Source organism: Melanerpes formicivorus, unplaced genomic scaffold (assembly GCF_026170545.1).
Source record: "Melanerpes formicivorus ecotype bairdi unplaced genomic scaffold, bMelFor1.0.p_v2 SCAF_31, whole genome shotgun sequence".
Lineage (NCBI taxonomy): Eukaryota > Metazoa > Chordata > Aves > Piciformes > Picidae > Melanerpes > Melanerpes formicivorus.
Window position 1 is genome coordinate 3,908,181 of NW_027142383.1, and position 19,651 is coordinate 3,927,831.

Here is a 19,651-nt window from a genome sequence, read left to right on the forward strand (position 1 = left end):
CATGTTGAGCTTTTTGTCCACCAGCACCCCCAAGTCTCTCTCCTCAGGGCTGCTTTCCAGCCAGTCACTGCCCAGCCTGTATTTGTGCCTGGGATTGCCTCACAAACCACTATTGCATTTATAACTGGAGGATCCAGGTCAGCCTCACCTCCATCCATGAAAAGGTAATAGAACAACTTATCCTTGTCAATGTCCTTAGGCATATCAAGGACAAGAGGGTCATTAAGAGCAGTCAGCAGGGGTTTGCCAAGGGGAAGTCATGTATGACCAACCTGATAGCATTTTATGAGGACATAACCGGGTAGATGGATGATGGTAGAGCAGTGAATGTGGTTTATCTTGATTTCAGTAAAACATTTGACACTGTCTCCCACAGCATCCTTGCAGCTAAACTGGGGAAGTGTGGTCTAGATGATTGGGTAGTGAGGTGGACTGTGAACTGGTTGAAGGAAAGAAGTCAGAGAGTCATGGTCAATGGGACAGAGTCTAGTTGGAGGCCTGTTGTCTCGGTCCAGAGAGGGAAAGAGACGCAGTTCTTTTGAATATTCCTGTGTTATGAAATTAGAGGCACAAACAAGGCCAAAATATCAACAGCTTGACTATTACACAAATAAAGTGAATGGATCCCAGCGCGTGGCTGAAGAGAGAGGAGGCAGCTTGAGGAGCGCAGCTCAGCTCGGCTCAGCTCAGCTCAGCCTTCTTACTGACAGGGGGTGAAAAAAAAAAAAAAAAAGCCATGTGGAGAGGGTGGTTACTGCAAGATGGTCACCACTAGAGCAAAGGCTAACAGAAGGACAGTGGGCATCCAAACAGAGACCACACACAAGCATGCAGATGTTCAGGTAGGTGGCTGCAGTGAGTGCTGGAGCCTGGCACTCGATATGGAGGATGGAGGGAGCAGCTCCTGTGTCAGGTGTGAGCAGGTCAGTGATCTGATGAGCATGGTGGTCAAACTAAAAGAAGAGGTGGAAAGGCTAAGAGCTAGAAGAGATGGCGAGCAGAAAATTGACGATTCCCATAATGTAATCTCTTCTAAACCAGAACAGGGGGTAACACTTAGGGGAACAGGGAGTTTGATACCTTCCCAGAAGCAAGATTCTCAACCTCCCTGTAGTAACCCACATGAGCAGGGCCAATGGGAACAGGTCTCTGCCCGACGGAAGAAATGCAAACAAAGGAAGTCTGCTCCTGTGAGCAGCACGCTGCCTCCAGTGCAGTTACAGAACAGGTATGAGGCTCTGCAGGAGGAACAGGTCATTGGTAAGGTCGAGGACTCAAGAAGGTCAGAAGCTGCACCAATGACAGGTTGCCTCAGGCCAGCCATCAAAACTTACCCAGAAAAGAAACCTCGCAGGGTCATCGTCATAGGAGACTCCCTACTGAGGGGAACAGAGGGCCCAATATGCAGACCAGACCAATTTCATAGAGCGGTCAGCTGCCTCCCTGGTGCCCAAGTAAAAGATGCTGTAGATAGAATTCCCAAACTTGTGAGTCCTTCAGACTACTACCCACTGCTGGTCTTTCAGGTGGGCAGTGACGATGTAACAATGAGAGGCTCACAATCTATTAAAAAAGACTTTAGAACCTTAGGGCAAATGCTAAAGGGATCAGGAGCTAAAGTCGTGTTCTCTGCCATCCCTCTAACGTCAGCAATGGATGAGGATACACTGAGGAAGGGCCAACAGATCAATTCATGGCTCAGGGGCTGGTGCCATCGACAGGGCTTTGGGTTCCACAATCATGGATTGGTTTTCAAGGCACCAGAGCTGAAAACAACTTATGGGACACACTTGTCCCAGAGGGGGATAAGAATCCTGGGGCAGGAATTGGCAGGGCTCATTGATAGGGCTTTAAACTAGATTTGAAGGGGGAAGGGGTTAATAGTCTCCTGCTGGCTGGTGACAAACAGAGGGGCAGCTCACCAGCAGCAGAGAGAAGGAGAGCTGGTAAGGGCTCTCAACTTGCTGCCCTGAGGTAAGCCACGAATGATCCACCAGGACATTCTGTGGAAACCGAGGGGAATTGGCACAAGAGGAGGACAGGGCCAGCCCAGCTGAAGTGCTTCTATGCGAATGCGCGCAGCTTGGGCAACAAACAGGATGAGTTAAGGGCCACTGTGCTGCTGGGATGCCACGACATAGTGGCTGTTACTGAAACTTGGTGGGATGAATCCCATGACTAGAATGTAGGGATAGATGGGTATAAACTCTTTAGGAAGGATAGGCAGGGAAGGAGAGGAGGAGGTGTTGCCCTCTATGTCAATAGCCAGTTGGAATCAGTGGAGCTCCAACTGGGGAGGGATGATGAGCTGGTTGAGAGTGTATGGGTTAAAATTAAAGGCAGGACAGGGGAAGGAGATATTACTGTGGGGGTCTCCTACAGGCCACCTAACCAGCAGATCCAAGCAGATGAGGCCCTCCACAGGCAAATAGAAGCGGCTTCCAGGTCACAAGCCCTGGTCCTCATGGGTGATTTCAACCACCCGGACATCTGCTGGAGGGACAACGCAGCAAGGCACCAGCAATCCAGGATGTTCCTGGACTGCATGGAAGACAACTTCCTCCTCCAAATGGTAGAGGAACCAACAAGAAAAGGTGCTATGCTGGACCTTGTTCTCACCAACAGGGAAGGGCTGGTAAGCTGTATAGAAGGGCAGGGAAACTGTATAGAAGGGTTATTCTGACTTGAAAAATATGCATTTTACTAACAATCTTGTGTTTTTGAGTTGTCCTAAACATGAAAAGCAGACTTTCCTTGTAGAAAATCTTAACTTTTTGCTGCCTTCTTAAAGAAAATCTCTCCATTTCAAGAGAAAGAAATGTCTTGAGATTCACCTGTGAAATCTTAAAACACTTTATATGCTTAATGGGACCCAAAATGAATTAATGTTACAAATTGTGAGTATTCATCACACTAGGAGTCTACTTTTCCCTACCTGAGTTGATGCATCCATTGCCAGCAGTATTGCTGACACTGATATAATTTGGGATTGTTTTTGTATCTTAAATCACTGAAATCAGTGTTTCACTCATGGAATGAGAATTTTACCATGGCATTGCATAGTGGATTAAATAAACAAGATTATTGGTTTCTCTCTTTAGAGATCTGTATTTTTTCATCAAACAGATGTCACTAAAAATCATAGGTCTTAGGATTTGAAGCCAGATACTTTGAAAAATCCTTTCCCAAGGTAAACTAGATTCTTGTATAGGTTTTAATAGATGCAGCTTCTTAACATATTTCAGTAACAGAATTTAAATTTTTTATCTGAGTGGCTTTGTATAGCTTACATACCAGATCATATGCATTCATTATGTCATAATGAGCCTTGTTATCAAAACCAGCTACTTCTGCAATATCTCTAGGATAGTGGTTACTGAGGTATGACCAATGAAGGAGGACTTCTAGGTTCTTTGTGACAGTGTATGTTATTGTGAACCCTTGGACGCTACAGTTGCATCATGTTACAAATATTCTGGAATATATTCTACAAATAAGTCTAGGTTGGGGAAGGGTTGGGAAAATGTATAGAAGGGTTATTCTGACTTGAAAAATATGCATTTTACTAACAATCTTGTGATCTAGCTGTCTGTCATCCTTTTGTTTTTTGTGGCAGTAGCAGGATCACCTTTGTCTTTTTTCCCATTGTTTCTTCCATTATGCTAATATTGTACTTTGAGTACAGCTAGTGATAATTTATCTTTCAGAACAAAAATGTGGCCAGTGTTACAACTTCTAATCAACTGAATTGATGATAGTGATGGATATTTTATGCCATACAGCATAGAAGCAATACCAAAAATCAAGCCTTGAAACAGTGGGCCAGACACCTTTAATTAAATTGTCAAGGCAGTTTGTGCTAGTTTTACCAGTAAACTAATGTATTGGAAGAATTTGTGAACCTAAGAAATAAGCTTCATGTGTGTTGCATTTGCCTAATATGTGAATACATTAATAAAAGTTTTAATTCTCATAATGGTTGGGCTTTTGATTAATTGATGTATATATTTTCTGTTGGAGGTTAGGAACCATTATAATCCATTCAAATAAATGACACAAGTGTTCTGCATATTATGGCCCAAAAGGTATGGTTTAGTTGTTAAAATAATTTCTTATGCAGCTATTGTGGGTGTTCTAGATCTGTGTGTGTTTAATGATACAGACAGATATAATTTATTTATGGATTTATTAATAAATTACTACGACAAACATATAAAAAATATTAATACCTTTTAATTAATATGAAAAATATCCAAAAACATATCAAACAGGTTCAGTGTATGGCTGGAATATATATTTACAGTAGGAATGTGCACTATTTAGGCAATATAACATTTTTAAACAATTTTAAGAAAACCAGACAAATAACTGGGAAAGAGAATCCCCGGCGCAATGTGGTTCTCAACCACAGGGGGAGACTCGCCATGAACTGTTAAACAAAGGAGGCAATAAACTAGTTACTCACAGATGAGTTCCACCCAAGTAGGGGTGGTGCTGCTGCTGTATATTAGCCGTTGAGGCTGTGAGGCGCTCTTGTGCGCCTGGCATAGCAAAAGACTGCTGGCAGGGGTGCCATGCTGTCTCGATGGCTGGTCTGACTTCAGCACGATGGCAGTCTTTACGATGCGTTTCTGCAAAGGGCTCTTGCGTCTTCCTGGGTAAACTGAGTCACGGCACAAATTTCAGTTGCGAGGCAAGCGAGGCTTGGCTTCTTGGCTTCCAGTGAGTAGGGCTCGTGGCTTCTCAGACAGATCTTGGACAAAGCAAGGTGAGTCCAGGCAAGGCAAAGCGAATACAATTCAGCCTGTATTCATCACTTGCCTGAGATACATTTTGAGCCAATAGGGCAACTGAAGCCAGCAGTTACCCAATGAAATGTGATTTTGCCAGGCTGTGACCATAAAAGGCAGAACCATAGGCCTAGTCTAGGAGAAGCATGGCCAGTGCACATGCTCTGTAACCATAAAGGGAGAATATGTCCCTCTGTTTACCAGACATACTGGTGCCTGTTCTTTTGTCCCTTTTCCTGCATTTCCCTGGACTCCTGGGGGGGGGGGGGGGGGTGGTGTGTGGAGAGGGGGACCATGTCTAGACATACTAAGACCTCTCTGGGTTTGCTACACTGCTAGCTGGTTCTGCACTTATGCTGAGCATGGCCTACCACCATGTCAGGCTCTAGGCCTGCACTGCCATATTGCTCACACTGCTCATCGCTGGCATTGCCACAGTAAAGCAATATGTGCTTACTATGGTAGAGGCAAACACTGGATGGTTGGAACCTTGTCACAGTATCACAGTATAACTAAGGTTGGAAGAGACCTCGAGGATCATCGAGTCCAACTTATCCAGTTCCACATGCAACGGCACGCAACACCATTCTTGGTCTGGACAGACAAATCCTGTGGAGACATGGAACTCCAGAGAGGATTGAGTCAGACAACGGAACTCATTTAAAAAACAACCTTGTAAAGAACTGGGCCAAAGAGGACGGCATTGAGTGGATATTCCACATCCCCTACTATGCACCAGCTGCAGGGAAGATCGAACGCTACAACGGTTTGTCGAAGACCACTCTTAAAGCCATTGGGGGTGGATCTTTGAAAAACTGGGAAAAACATTTAGCACAAGCAACCTGGCTGGTAAATAGTAGAGGTTCAGTGAATCAAGCTGGACTGGCACACAGATCTGCTACAGAAAGTAGAAGGTGATAGAGTTCCTGTTGTTAAAGAATCTGCTAGGTAAAACTGTTTGGGTATTTTCTCCCTCAGGAGAGGTTAAACCTGTCCGAGGGGTGGTTTCAGCTGACGGTCCTGGTCACACTTATTGGGTAATGCAAGAGAATGGTGAAATTCAGTGTATTCCACAAAGAAATTTAACTTTAGCTGAAAGAGTTTAATTTCAGACTGTTGCACAGATACATCACACCCAAAGGAAGAATCCATGAGGAATCTAAAGGGCACGAACCCTGAGAATCCTGAGAGCCCTGAGTCAACTGAGAGTCCCGGTTTCCCTAATCCTTTCTTCGCTTCATCTTGTTATGAATATACTGGTGATTCTAGTTTGTGTTAAATGTAGAGAATTCAGAGTGCACTGGGACTGAGGGTCAGAAGCTTGCAGGAGCCTGTTTCGAGGACAAAAGGGGAGCTGTATATTTTACAGGCTTAAATAGAGACAGTGTGTTTGGCTAATTGGAGACACCAAGGCTGAGGAGAAGAACTAGGAATTTTTCTTTAGATAAGAAGCCTGTACAATTGGGCATGTATGAAAGTGGATGCTTTGACCCTTACCACACTGAATGTAGGGAGAAGGGATTTGACCACCTATTCTAAGACTCATTATAATATGCCTGCCGTCTATTTAGCATATGTTTGCTTATGTAGATGACGTAACTATATAAGATGAAGAAAAGTATTGTAAGGCTGCTGTGGAGGTGTAGTTTTGTCCCCTCCCAAGCCCAGTGCGCTGCTTTGCTTGCTTTTATTGCCTTTTTACGATCTTTTAGTGCCAATAAATCAGTTACCAAAAACCTTTACCTGGAGTCATCTATAACAAATGGTGCGTTGGCCGGGAATGGTCTGGTTAGGATCTCACCAACAGGGAAGGGCTGGTAAGCAATGTGAGGCTCAGAGACGGCCTTGGCTGCAGTGACCATGAAGCAGTTGAATTTAATATCCTCAGGGCAATCAGGAGGAAGTATTCCAAGCTTACGACCCTAGACTTTAGGCGTGCAGATTTTGATCGCTTCAGGGATCTGCTAGCCAAAGTGTCGTGGGACAAAGCCCTGGAGGGAAGAGGGACCCAGGACAGCTGGTCAGTATTCAAGGACCACCTCCTCTGTGTCCAGGAGCTCTGTATACCAACAAAGAGAAAAGCAGGTAAGAATGCTAGGAGGCCTGCCTGGATGGGCAAGGAGCTACTGGACACACTATTACTTAAAAGGAAACTCTATGGGAAGTGGAGAGAAGGACAGCTAGAACAGGGGGTATATAAGGAAGCTGCCCGAGCAGCAAGAGTCCTGGTTAGGAAAGCCAGAGCAGAGTTTGAATTGAATCTAGCCAGGGAGATTAAAGGGAACACTAAGAACTTCTACAGGTATATTAATGGGAAGAAGACGGCTAGGGAAGGTGTGGGCCCCCTCAGAAAGGAAAATGGTGACATGGTCACAAGTGATGAGGAAAAGGCTGAGGTACTTAAAAACTTCTTTACCTCAGTCTTCACTGCAAGGGCCTCTAGCCACACTCCTGATGTTATGGAAGACAATGCCAGGGACGGGGAGGAAGAACTGCCCATTGTAAGTGCAGATCAGGTTCGTGATCACCTGAAGAACCTGAAAGTGTTCAAGTCCATGGGACCCGATGGGATACACCCACGGGTACTGAGAGAACTGGCAGATGAGGTTGCTACACCCCTCTCTATTATATTTCAAAAGTCATGGCAATCTGGTGAAGTCCCCACAGACTGGAAAAGGGGAAACATTGCCCCCATCTTCAAAAACGGTGAGAGGGAGGAACCAGGGAACTACAGGCCAGTCAGTCTCACCTCTGTGCCTGGAAAGATCATGGAGCAGATCCTCCTGGTGGCCTTCTATGAGCAGGTGACAAAATTAATAGATGAGGGGCGAGCAACTGATGTCATTTACCTGGACCTGAGCAAAGCCTTCGACACTGTCCCGCACCACATCCTGGTCTCCAAACGGGTGACACATGGGTTTGATGGGTGGACCACTAGATGGATAAGGAACTGGCTTGATGTCCGCACCCAAAGAGTGGCTGTCAATGGGTCCATGTCCCAGTGGAGGCCAGTGACAAGCGGAGTCCCTCAGGGATCAGTCCTGGGACCTGTCTTGTTCAACATCTTTGTGGGTGACATGGACAGTGGCATTGAGTGCACCCTCAGCAAGTTTGCTGATGACACCAAGCTTTGTGGTGCAGCAGACACGCTGGAGGGAAGGGAGGCCATCCAGAGGGACCTTGACAGGCTGGAGAGGTGGGCACAAGCCAACCTCATGAAGTTCAATAAGAGCAAGTGCAGGGTCCTGCATCTGGGTCGAGGCAATCCCAGGCACAAATACAGGCTGGGCAGTAACTGGCTGGAAAGTAGCCCTGAGGAGAGAGACTTGGGGGTGCTGGTGGACAAAAAACTCAACATGAGCTCTCAATGTGCACTTGCAGCCCGCAAAGCCAATCAGATCCTGGGCTGCATCAGGAGAAGTGTGGCCAGCAGGTGAAAGGAGGTGATCCTCCCCCTCTACTCAGCCCTGGTGAGACCCCACCTGGAGTACTGTGTCCAGTTCTGGAGCCACTATTACAAGAGGGATGTGGAGGTGCTGGAACATGTCCAGAGAAGGGCCACGAGGATGATCAGAGGGCTGGAGCACCTCTCCTATGAGGACAGACTGAAGGAGTTGGGGCTGTTCAGTCTGCAGAAGAGAAGGCTCCGAGGTGACCTAATTGTGGCCTTCCAGTATCTGAAGGGGGCCTACAGGAAGGCTGGGGAAGGGCTTCTCAGGATCTCAGGTAGTGATAGGACTAGGTGGAATGGAATGAAGCTGGAGGTGGGGAGATTCTGGCTAGATGTGAGGAGGAGGTTCTTCACCATGAGAGTGGTGAAACCCTGGAATGTGTTGTCCAGGGAGGTAGTCGAGGCCCCGTCCCTGGGGGTGTTTAACACCAGGCTGGATGAGGCTCTGGGCAGCCTGATCTAGTGTGGGGTGTCCCTGCCCATGGCAGGGGGGTTGGAACTAGATGATCCTTGTGGTCCCTTCCAACCCTGAATGAAACTATGAAACTATGAAACTATGAAACTATGATCAGAAGGGGAGAGAGAGTGAATAGAGAGGGACAGAGAGAAGAGGAAAGGAATTATATTACCACACCCCTCTCCCCCCAAGACATTTTGGGTCTGTGGAGGAAGGCTGCTGCAGCTTTGGAAGGGTGCTGCAGCTTTAGCGTGGGGGAGAGGTCAGCCTTGTTGGCTGTGGTCTCCTCTGAGCAGCCTCTTCAGCTCCATGAGTTGCAGAAGGTATAACATAGGACATGGAGAGAGGGTTCCTCTTGGTCTGCTTCTTTCAGGCTCCATGGTCATGTCTCTGTCATTTTTTCTCTCCTGGTATTCTCTCCATTTTTCTTCAGAGCAGCATTGCCATGGTCTTTTCCTTCTCTCCTGTTTTCCTTCTAAGCGGCATAGTCCAGGTCTTTTCCTTCCCTGTGATTTCCTTCTACCAAGCCAGTAGTTGCTCAGATCTCTTATACAGTTTTTTAGATATGTATACTCCAGAGAGTATCGATAGCAGTGGCCTCTGCCCATTATTTATGGGTGTGCTGGGTTTGGAAGGGGTAAGGCCAAGAAGCCTCCTCCCTTCCCCCTTGTAAAGTAAAGGGAAATAAACTTGAAGGGAAAGGAAAAAAAAACTCACAAGCTGAATTAGCAAAGCAGTGGAGCTATATTTACAAAGCAGTGTAGGATTTGCAGGGGGATATTTACAAATTTACAATATCTACAATATATACAAAGATATACAACAGAGTAACACAGAAATGAGAGTGACCCCCCTCGGCAGAGGGGTCCCCCACCTCCGCTCTCCCCTCTCTCCCCCCCTTTCCTCAGAATGGGATAGAAAGAGAAAGAAAAGAGAGGAAATAAAAAGTTAGAAGCAGTTTGTGTTAATTGGAAAGGAGTTAATATACCGGCCTTTATCTGTCTTCAAGGCCGAGGCCTTGGCAGAAAGCCCAGCACAGAGATAGCTGCAGAGCTGCTGCACCGTGGAAAGGCGGAAGCAAGACTGACAGAAAAGTCGTGGAAATGTCCAGTTCACTCCCAGTTCCGAAGGTGCTTCCTCCCACTTCACCAATGAAATAGTTTAGATTATTCCTTCCGTTTACCAACTTCCGTCCACCATATTCCCTTTCTTAAGGGCACAGCCTCAAACGGTCACAGTCCACCCCTTCTAAACAATTTCATTGGCTGTTCATACTGTCCATCCAATCCAAAACGATATTTACAGTTCGTGAGCAAAGTTCATAGTCCATTCCGGCTATGCTCAGATGTAGATGATTCAAAAGTCCAAGAAAATCAGAAAATGAGAAAAATGGGAACCAGCTCATTTCTTCACTGATGAAGCGAAGAAAAGGGAAACAGGGATTCTCAGGGTCTCTTAGTTGACTCAGGGCTCTCAGGGATCTCAGGGTTCGTGCACCATAGATTCCTCGTTGATTCTTCCTCTGGACGCGATGTAGCTGTACAGCAGTTTGAAATTAACCTCTTTCAGCTAAAGTTAAATTTCTTTGTGGAATACACTGAATTTCACCATTCTCTTGCATTACCCAATAAGTGTGACCAGGACCTTCAGCTGAAACCACCCCTCGGACAGGTTTAGCCTCTCCTGAGGGTGAAAATACCCAGTTTTACCTAACAGATTCTTTTCTCTAACAACAGGAACTCTATCACCTTCTACTTTCCGTAGCAGATCTGAATGTGCAGGTCCAGCTCGGTTCACTGAACCTCTGCTATTTACCAGCCAGGTTGCTTGTGCTAAATGTTTTTCCCAGTTTTTCAAAGATCCACCTCCCATGGCTTTGAGAGCGGTCTTCAACAAACCGTTGTAGCGTTCAATCTTCCCTGAAGCTGGTGCATAGTAGGGAATGTGGAATATCCACTCAATACCGTGCTCTTTTGCCCAGTTCTTTACAAGGTTGTTCTTGAAATGAGTTCCGTTGTCTGACTCAATCCTCTCTGGAGTTCCGTGTCTCCACAGGACTTGTCTCTCCAGACCGAGAATGGTGTTGCGTGCAGTTGCATGTGGAACTGGATAAGTTTCCAACCATCCAGTGTTTGCCTCTACCATAGTAAGCACGTATTGCTTACCAGAACGAGAACGTGGTAGAGTGATGTAGTCAGTCTGCCAAGCTTCACCATACTTGTACTTGGACCATCTGTCACCATACCACAAGGGCTTAAGTCGTTTTGCCTGCTTAATAGCAGCACAAATGTCACAGTCATGGATGACTTGTGTGATGGCATCCATGGAAATGTCTATGGATCTGTCACGAGCCCATTGGTATGTTGCATCTCTGCCTTAATGTCCTGATGAATCGTGAGCCCACCGAGCTAAGAATATCTCACCTCGGTGTTTCCAGTCGAGATCAAGATTAGAGTCCATGTCTACTTGAGAAACTCTTGCAGCCAGATCGGCCTGATGGTTGTGTTGCTGTTCCTCAGTAGCTTTGCTCTTAGGTATGTGAGCATCGATGTGTCTCACTTTCACTGGAATTCTCTCGATTCGTTCAGCAATGTCCTGCCATAGGTTGGCTGCCCAAATGGGTTTTCCTTTTCTCTGCCAACCACTCTTCTTCCAGTTCTTTAGCCAACCCCATAGAGCATTGGCTACCATCCACGAGTCGGTGTAGAGATAAAGCTTTGGCCATCTCTCACGTTCAGCTACGTCAAGAGCTAGCTGGACAGCTTTTACCTCTGCAAACTGACTGGATTCTCCTTCTCCATCTTTCGCCTCTGCAACTCGGTGTGTTGGACTCCACACTGCAGACTTCCACCTTCGCTTGTTTCCAACAAGACGACAGGAACCGTCTGTGAACAAAGCATATTTCTTTTCATCATCAGAAAGGTCATTGTAAGGAGGAGCTTCCTCAGCACGAGTTACTTTCTCCTCTGGAGGTTTAGCACAGTTGATGCCTTCAGGCCAACTTGAGATCACCTCCACTAGACCAGGTCTTTCAAGATTTCCCATTCGAGCTCTCTGTGTTATCAGAGCCATCCACTTAGACCATGTTGAGTCTGTGGCATGATGTGGTGTGGATCCTTTGCCTTTGAACATCCAATTCAAAACTGGTAATCTGGGAGCTAGGAGAAGTTGTGATTCAGTTCCAATCACTTCAGAAGATGCTTTTACTCCTTCATAGGCAGCTAGAATTTCTTTCTCTGTTGGAGTGTAATTAGCCTCTGAACCTCTGTAACCTCGACTCCAGAAACCAAGAGGTCGTCCACGTGTCTCACCTGGAGCTTTTTGCCACAAGCACCAAGTTGGACCATTGTCACTTGCAGCCGTGTACAAAATGTTCTTAATGTCTGGACCATCTCGGACAGGTCCCAGACCCATTGCTTGAATCACCTCTTGTTTTATTTGGTCAAAGGCTGCTTCTTGTTCAGGTGCCCAGTGGAAATGGTTTCTCTTTCGAGTCACATCATACAGAGGTTTCACAATCTGACTGTATCCAGGAATGTGCAGTCTCCAAAATCCCACTATCCCTAAGAAACGTAGGGTCTCTTGCTTGTTTGTGGGACTTGCCATGGTAGAGACTCTATTCACCACATCCACTGGAATGTGTCGGCGTCCATCTTGCCACCGCACTCCCAGAAACTGAATTTCTGTGGTAGGTCCTTTCACTTTGTCTCGCTTGATGGCAAAACCTGCATTCAGAAGAATGTCAATGATTTTGTTACCTTTCTCGAAGACTTCCTCAGCAGTTTTGCCCCAGACGATGATGTCATCGATGAACTGGATGTGTTCTGGAGCACCGCCTTTCTCCAGAGCATCGTGGATCACTGCATGACAGATGCTTGAGCTGTGGATCCAGCCCATTGGCAGCCTGTTGAAAGTGTACTGGATTCCTCTCCAGGTGAAAGCAAACTGAGGCCTGCATTCCTCTGCTATGGGAATAGAGAAAAATGCATTAGCAATGTCTATGGTAGCATACCATTTGGCCTCTTTGGATTCCAGCTCATACTGCAGTTCCATCATGTCTGGTACTGCTGCACTCATAGGTGGTGTCACTTCGTTTAGGGCTCGGTAGTCTACCGTCAGACGCCAGTCTCCATTCTGCTTCCGCATAGGCCACACTGGACTGTTGAAAGGTGAATGTGTTTTGCTGACGACTTTCTGACTCTCCAACTGACGAATCAGATTCTGAATGGGCAACAAAGAGTCACGGTTGGTTCTGTATTGTCTGTGATGCACAGTCTGAGAAGCAACCAGCAATTTAATGTCCTGTATCTTATGTTGTCCCACAACTGCAGATTCATCAGAAAGCTCAGGTCTGGCAGATAGCTTCAACTTTTGTCCATCAATTTCTATTGAAGCTACTCCAAAAGCCCATTTGTAACCTCTAGGGTCTTTGAAACGCCCTTCTCTCAGAAAATCAATTCCCAAAATACAAGGTGCGTCAGGTCCGGTCACAACTGTATGCTTCCTCCATTGTTTACCAGTTAAACTTATGTTAACCTCTGCCTTACTTAACTCTTGAGATCCACCAGTGACTCCCAGAATAGTTATAGACTCTGATCCCTGATAATTTGATGGTATTATGGTGCACTGAGCTCCTGTGTCAACCAAGGCCCTGTACTTCCGAAATTGTGAAGTGCCAGGCCACTGGATGTACACATCCCAATAGATTCTATTATCTCTGTTATCCCTCTCCTCCCCCTGGCGGGAGGCAGGGCACCCCTAGTTATGGGGAACATGCGCACATGTGCATTGCACATTGTTTGCAGGGTTATAACTTTGCATGTTATAACTGGAGCCACTGTTGGAGCCATAAGAGTCATTCTGGGGAACTGTGGAAGTAACAGCTACCCTTCTGGTATTGCTACCTCGGGTTCTGCCACTTTGCAATTCCCTCAGTCTCCTGAAAAGATTAGAAGTTGGTTGGCCATCCCAGCGGTTCATGTTCTCACCAAACTGATCACGCAGAGTTATCCAAATAGTTCTACGTGATTGCCTTGGTGGTCTGTTTTGGAATGACCTGTTTTGGAATGACCTGTTTTGGAATGTCCTGTTTTGGAATGACCTCCTTGGAGGACGTGTATTCCTCACAGATGAGACTTGTACCCACCTGGAGGAAGAATTGAAATTATCCTTCTGTGCCAATTGGTATATGGAATCTTTTAACTCTCTTATGCAATTCTGAATATCACCAGACATCGTTTTAATGGCCGAAACTAAAGAACCACGTGTCATGCTATCCTCCAATTGTCTCATTTGATCACTGAATTGGCCAACCGTGGGAGAAGCTCCACCATAACTTCTTGACACAATTCTGCTTGCCAGAATGTTTGCATAATTGGAAGGAGCAAGTTTGATGATCTTTTTAGCAAGACCAATACCCACAGGAATGTCATCAGGATTCAGAGTTTCATGTTCACCATAGAGTAGTTCTCTAACAGCAAATTCTCTCAAGCGCTTAATTCCCTCATCTATGGTAGTGCAGGGTTTAGGATTCCATGGAAGATCATCTCGGGAAGGGTATCTCAGGGCAACCGCCATTAAAAGGCGTATCCACAGATTAACCTTACCGAGAGCTTCGCCTAGATGTCTATCTATTCCATTGTCCCTTGAGAGAGTTCCTAACTGAGCTGCTGACTTGTCTCCAACTGTTAGAGCTGAAGCACCTGCATCATAACACCTACTAAGCCAAGCTAGAACTGGCTCCTTATCTGCCCTGGTGAAATCTTTACGGACAATTCGCAGTTCCTCGCGGGGCGAAGAACAGTCCGTACTATCATCTTCCTCCTTGTCTCCCTGAATTCTTTGCCCATATAATCCTGCTGTCATTCTCCTAAGGATCTCTTTAAGCTGAGAACCACCTTTGCCAGCTGCCTTCCTAACTTCATCTCTATCCTGCTTTGATCTCACTAGGTTAGCTAGATCTTTAAAACAAACCTTCTCTTCCTCCTGAGCAGGATCTTTTAGAGTAGAGGGCCCCTCACCAGTATCAGTCTCCACCTCTTCTTCTCCATCTTGGGCCTTTGCACCTCTAGTCTTTAAAGGAGCCATCTTGACTGGAGCTGTGTTTGAATTTACAGCCACCTTAATGGAAGCTGACAGGTCCTGAGATAAATCAGCTGCTGGGGCAGTGACTTCCGGTCCCACTGAGGGAGTGGGCGGAAGTGACGTTGCTCCATTACTGGCCGACGGAGAAGAAGAAGAAGGAGAAGGAGTAGGAGACGGAGTAGGTGCCATATTGATACCAGCCGATGCCCTTGGCTGTTTGCTAGAATCAGCAGAAAAGTCATTTAGAGCTGCCTTACCAATTAACTTTTTAGCCTTCTTTTTAACTGACACGGGTTCTCCACAGTCCTCGTCACTAGATGACTCTGGGACTGATCGAGAGTCACGGCGTTTTCTTTTTGATCTAGTTTTAATAACAAAACAAGCTCTGGACACCTTTTTCTCTCGCCACAAGGAATACAGAGAAAACACATTAGTTATCACCATCAGCAGAATTATACACATGAAATAAATCACCTTTGGATCCCAGGCATCACCTAAAGTTACTGTCTCCTCAGGTGGAATCTTAAAACCCTTTATCTCAATTGGGAGAGTGGTGGAGGTAACATTCCTGTATCTCACTGGCCATAGGAAATTAATACATTTTCCATACCATAATTTAACTCTATACATAACCCACATATAAATTGTCCGCAACAAATATTTACCCAGGTAATCCAAAATCAAACCCAAACAATATCTGTAAACCAGAGCCCCAAAAATTGAAAAGAATAATCGCTCCACAAACCACAATACCTTCATGTTTGCTAATTCAGCTGGAAAACACTAAATCAATCAAGTAATAAATTAAACTAATTATCTGCCGCACGTTGGGTACGCCAATAAAAAAAAATGTGGTGGGTTTGGAAGGGGTAAGGCCAAGAAGCCTCCTCCCTTCCCCCTTGTAAAGTAAAGGGAAATAAACTTGAAGGGAAAGGAAAAAAAAACTCACAAGCTGAATTAGCAAAGCAGTGGAGCTATATTTACAAAGCAGTGTAGGATTTGCAGGGGGATATTTACAAATTTACAATATCTACAATATATACAAAGATATACAACAGAGTAACACAGAAATGAGAGTGACCCCCCTCGGCAGAGGGGTCCCCCACCTCCGCTCTCCCCTCTCTCCCCCCCTTTCCCCAGAATGGGATAGAAAGAGAAAGAAAAGAGAGGAAAAAAAAAGTTAGAAGCAGTTTGTGTTAATTGGAAAGGAGTTAATATACCGGCCTTTATCTGTCTTCAAGGCCGAGGCCTTGGCAGAAAGCCCAGCACAGAGATAGCTGCAGAGCTGCTGCACCGTGGAAAGGCGGAAGCAAGACTGACGGAAATGTCCAGTTCACTCCCAGTTCCGAAGGTGCTTCCTCCCACTTCACCAATGAAATAGTTTAGATTATTCCTTCCGTTTACCAACTTCCGTCCACCATATTCCCTTTCTTAAGGGCACAGCCTCAAACGGTCACAATGGGCGACGGGAGATTGGAATCAATACGGCTGACCAATATGATCGAGTATTGTTCCTTTATTGTTCCAGTGTTGCAGTCCTATGGTGCAGGCCTGTAGTGCGAGTATAGCTGTTCTGGGTTGAGGCAGCCCCCTTCCCCACCCCTGGCAACAATAAACACTCAGACAAACGGATTGCAAAAGTAATGGAAAGTTTAAATAGAAAGCAGTGAACATTTACAGAAAGCCAAAAGCGCAGTGACAAAGCAAAATCCCAAAACAGGCCCAGAGAGATCCCATCCCCACCTGAGGGTACACCCAAGACCCCCAGGGCTCCTTCTTCCCCCTCCCCCTGCTAGGCTAGTCTCAGCTGGCCAGATCTGAGACTGCCCATCCCCCCGTGGCCTTGGGCCTAGCCAGGCCCAAAGCCAGGAGACATCTCCCCCAGTTACCGGCTGACGGAGGAGGAAGAAAAGAGAGTGTGCTAGACTCCGCACAGCATCTTATAGTGGTGCAAAGAATTGTGGTATGAAATACTACGTAATTTCCTGTGTCCACCCCTCTGGGCTGGACTTCTGGACACAGGAAGTAAACATTGGAAGGGGGCACCCAACTCAAACTGTAACAATAGCACAGTAAAGTGTAGAAGAAGAGGAGAAAGGAAAGGCAGAAGTGCGTAGCAAGGGAACTTCTACAACTTATGTAAACTCAGAGTGCCTTGTTGGCATGGCTTCATTGGTTCCCATCACACTATTACAGATTATTGGTCCAACTACTAATGACACGCAAGGTTTGTTGATGCAGGTGCATGTCCTGTTGTCTCAAGATAAGTTCCCATGTTTATAGCCGTCGTAGGGTTGGAAGGGTACAGCCAAAAAGCCTCCTCCCTCCCCCTTGTATAGTAAAGGGAAAGAAAATTTGAAGGGAAAGGAAAAAAAAACTCACAGCTGAATTAGCAAAGCAGGGGGTGCTGTATATTTACAAAGCAATATAGGATATGCAGGGGAATATACAGAATTTACAATATTTACAATATATACAAAAATATACAACAAAGTAGCACAGAAATGAGAGTTCCCCCCTCTGCTGAGGGGGTTCCCCACCTCTGCTCCCCCCTCTCTCCCCCTTTCCCCAGAGAGGGTTAGAAAGAGAAAGAAAAGAGGAAAAAGTTAGAAGCAGTTATGTGTTAATTGGAAAGCAGTTAATACAGGCCTTGCAGCTTATCAGTTTCAAGGTCAAGCCTTGGCCGAAAGCCCAGAAACAGCGAGCTGCTGCCGAAGGAGGGGAGACAGAACTGCACTGGAAAAGTGCAGGAAAGCCCAAGATACCCTTCTGCACTCCCAGTTCAGAAGGTGCTTCCTCCCAATCTACCAATGAAATTAGTTTAGATCCGTCTTTTTCGTTTACCAACTTCCGTCCACCATATTCCCTTTCTTAAGGGGACAGCCTCAAACGGTCGCACAGTGCCTTGTTTTAGTTACATGCTTCAGGCACAGCACTGTTTTGCTACACTGCTAGCTGGCTCTGCATTTATGCTGAGCATGGTCTACCACCATGTCAGGCTCTAGGCCTGCACTGCCAGATTGCTCACACTGCTCATTGCTGACATTGCCACAATTATTTCCAGGGCAGCTGCTGTCTGGTGAGCAATCTTTATCTATGCACCTTCCAGAGAGTCATTAACCAGAAGCAACTGCCCAATACACATCAGCTATTGTCTGGGCAAGCAGCCAAGGTGATTTTATCTTTGTTGAGTCACATCAAGAGAGACAAGATTTAGTCTCTCACACCTGTATTTAGTGGAGTCTCTTAGGGGTCAGTACTGGGACCAGTACTATTCAATATATTCATCAATGACCTGGATGAGGGCACAGAGAGCACTGTCAGGAAGTTTGCTGACGACATAAAACTGTGTGGAGTGGATGACACACCAGAAGGTTGTGCTCCTATTCAGCAAGACTTTGACAAACTGGAGAGTTGAACAGGGAGAAATTGAATTAAATTCAGCAAGGGCAAGTGTAGAGTCTTGCACCTGGGAAAGAGCAACCCCATGTACAGTATAGGTTGGGGACTGAGCTGCTGAAGAGCAGTGAAGGGGAAAAGGACCTGGGGGTCCTGGTGGATGGAAGGTTGACCATGAGCCAGCAATGTGCTCTTGTGGCCCAGAAGGCTAATGCCATTCTGGGTTGTATTAGAAGGGGTGTGGTTAGTAGGTCAAGAGAGGTTCTCCTTCCCCTCTACTCTGCCCTGGTAAGGCCGCATCTGGAATATTGTGTCCAGTTCTGAGGCCCTCAGTTCAAGAGGGACAGGGAACTGCTTGAAAGAGTCCAGTGCAGAGCCACAAAAATGATGAAGGCAGTGGAACATCTTCCTTATGAGGAGAGACTGAGGGAGCTGGATCTCTTTAGTTTGGAGAAGAGGAGACTAAGGGTTGACCTCATTAATGTTTATAAATATGTAAAGGGTGAGTGCCAAGAGAATGGTTCCAGGCTCTTCTCAGTGATGCCCAATGACAGAACAAGGGGCAGTGGGTGGAAGTTGAGGCATAGGAAGTTCCATGGAAACATAAGGAAAATTTTTTTCTCTGTGAGGGTGACGGAACACTGGAACAGGCTGTCCAGGGGGATTGTGTAGTCTCTCCCTCTGGAGATATTCAAAGCCCACCTGGATGTGTTCCTGTGTGATCTGGTATATGGACTAGATGATTTTTTGCGGTCCTTTCCAACCCCTAACATTCTTTGATTCTGTGTTTCTGTGATTTGCTTTACTTTTGATAATTTATTCATAGTTTCAGGCTTCTGTGTAGCAAACAAAATTATTCGTTGATTGTACAATTTTTTATTTTTTTTTTTCTTTTTAGGATGTAATCTAAAAATCTTTAATAATCAAGAATTTGCTGCTCTTCTGGCTCAATCTGTGAATCAGGGTTTTGAAGCAGTTTATCAGCTTACAAGAATGTGTACCATCAGAATGAGTTTTGTTAAAGGATGGGGAGCTGAATATAGGTAAGAAAAAACCCTTTGCTTTAAATCTCTTCCTTCACTAATACACCATTTCTGTTTGGCTTGAAAGACATATATACAGGCTTCTTACTACTATTGTAAGCATTCTTTCTGGAAGCTGAACACATATTTTCCTTTTTGTCCCCTTCAGCTATGTAGCTCCTAAGTCATAGAGACCAGTAAACTGATTTTAGTATTGCATTGACATCAGCTGTTGAGCAAGGAATGTCATCAAAGTTCCATTTCCTTGCTTGCTCTTGCTTGCTTATTGTGGCCAAATCACTGACAACATCACAAGTTTCACAGTTTATGCTATGAGATTATTTGCTGATTGTTAGACATACAGTCATTTTGTTCTCTGTTCTGTTCTATTTGGAGTATGAGTTCATTAGGTTTCAATGTGGGATGCATTTGATAGTACCCAACAGAA

General features: G+C 45.7%; 1 protein-coding gene across 2 annotated transcripts in view; it reads left to right on the forward strand.

Moving 5' to 3' along the window:
* LOC137449664 (mothers against decapentaplegic homolog 2) overlaps positions 1-19,651 on the forward strand; it is a 219,618-nt gene that overhangs the window by 179,460 nt on the left and 20,507 nt on the right. For both annotated transcript variants that reach the window (XM_068155399.1, XM_068155400.1), the window contains one exon: positions 19,080-19,224. In XM_068155399.1, coding sequence (XP_068011500.1) covers positions 19,080-19,224 — 145 coding nt within the window. The remainder of the gene's footprint in view (positions 1-19,079; positions 19,225-19,651) is intronic.